General features: G+C 44.6%; 1 protein-coding gene across 1 annotated transcript; it reads left to right on the top strand.

Moving 5' to 3' along the window:
- Positions 1-41: 41 nt before the first annotated feature.
- Positions 42-1,381, top strand: SARC_00400 (hypothetical protein; the record flags this gene model as incomplete). The annotated part of the gene is made up of 3 exons (XM_014305942.1): positions 42-207; positions 271-405; positions 1,172-1,381. The coding sequence occupies exons 1-3, from the start codon at positions 103-105 to the stop codon at positions 1,379-1,381; spliced, it is 450 nt and encodes a 149-aa protein (XP_014161417.1). The 5' UTR covers positions 42-102.
- Between the last annotated feature and the right edge of the window lie 607 nt (positions 1,382-1,988).

Below are 1,988 nucleotides of genomic sequence, written 5' to 3'. Positions count from 1 at the left end.
CGGGGTTCCCACAATCGATACAATAACAATAACAACAAGGCTAAGTTCTTGGTATGTTTAGTGGACAATAGACACAATAACAATAACAGCAAGGCTGAGTTCATGTTATGTTTACTGGAGAATAGACACAATAATAACAAAGCTAAGTTCATGGTATGTTTAGTGGAGAATAGACACAATAACAATAACAACAAGGCTAAGTTCATGGTATGCTTAGTGGAGAATAGACACAATAACAACAAGGTTAAGTGCATGGTGTGTGTAGTGTAGAATAGACACAATAACAACAAGGCTAACTTCATGGTATGCTTAGTGGAGAATAGACACAATAACAACAAGGCTAAGTTCATGGTATGTTTAGTGGAGAATAGACACAATAACAATAACAACAAGGCTAAGTTCATGGTGTGTGTAGTGTAGACAACACTCAATAATAAGACCGATTGCATAGGTACAGGACCTTCTTGGATATGCGAGCATTGAAGAACTATGCCAAATGCAGAAGTCCAACATCATCATCGACCTCTCAGTCCGAGTTATATTCGGTATCATCACTTCAACGGAGTGCCCTATGTCCTCATCTGTCCAATCACATGGCACTTCCTACGCCATATCGCATATATCCACTCGTGTTATCCATCCCACTACACATCAATACAACAGGAGAGTGTGCGTTCACGCCCTATCGCATATCTCCACTCATGTTATCCATCTCACTACATATCACAACAGGAGAGTGTGCGTTCACGCCTTATCGTATATATCCACTCATGTTATCCATCCCACTCCACATCACCACAGCAGGAGAGGGTGCGTTCACGTCGTATCGTATATCTCCATTTATGTTGTCCATCCTGCTACACATCAACACTACACACACACACGCTCCGACCCTGTGATCACATCACCACAACATGAGAGTGCGCGTTCACGTCGTATCGTATATCTCCACTCATGTTATCCATCCTCCTACACATCACCACAACAGGAGAGTGTGCGTTCACGTCGTATCGTATATCTCCACCCATGTTTCCATCCTACTACACATCAACAATACACACACACACCCTCCGTCCCTGTGATCACATCACCACAACAGGAGAGTGCGCGTTCACGTCGTATCGTATGTCTCCACTCATTTTATCCATCCCACTACACATCAACACAACAGGAAAGTGTGCGTTCACGTCTGGTGATGGAGAAGGTGCTCGCACAGGTGGAAGTTGCAGCTGCGCTGACCTTTGACTACATCTCTCTCGTCATCATCGCCGCCGTAGTGGCGGGGGTTGGCTTGGCTGCGAATAGTGTGGTGGCTGTTGTAGCCTCGATGCTGATCTCACCCATAAGTACGTGTACTATTGTACTGTGTGAGTGTTTCTAAATTCTGTGTGTTTGTATGTCTGTGGTATAATAGTATTTCCTAAGTCTTGTGTGTTTGTATGTCTGTGGTATAAAAGTATTTCCTAAGTCCTTTGTGTATGTATGTCTGTGGTATACCATGGGGTGTGCACCAATGCGATATGTGTAGATATGTATGCCTATGTAGTGTATATATTCCTGCAGTACTTTTCCAAGACACCGGCGTATGAGCTTTTGTTCTAGTTCATGTCCGTTATATAGTTCACCGCAGCACTCACCCATCTCTTGTCTGCACCTCTCCGAACCTCAGTGGGTCCCATTTTGGCCTTCACCTTTGGCACTATGATTTTGGACTGGGATATGGTGCGCCATGGACTGAAGATGGAGTTGTTGTCCTTGCTGCTGTGTATGATTGTGGGGTATGTCACCACACTCAAGCCACGGGCAGGTCATCCTGACAGACCGAGCAACCATTGCAATGCGTTGGTCCAGGCTCTACACAATATGTGCATGCATGTGGTGTGTTGTGTAGCTACACTGATATGTGCATGCATGTGGTGTGCTGTGTAGCTACACTTATATGTGCATGCATGTCGTGTGTTGTGTAGCTACATTAATATGTGCATGCA

This window comes from Sphaeroforma arctica (genome assembly GCF_001186125.1).
Source record: "Sphaeroforma arctica JP610 unplaced genomic scaffold supercont1.11, whole genome shotgun sequence".
Classification (NCBI taxonomy): Eukaryota; class Ichthyosporea; order Ichthyophonida; genus Sphaeroforma; species Sphaeroforma arctica.
Note: the sequence above shows the minus strand (reverse complement) of the source record. Positions and strands in the feature narration are given on the sequence as shown.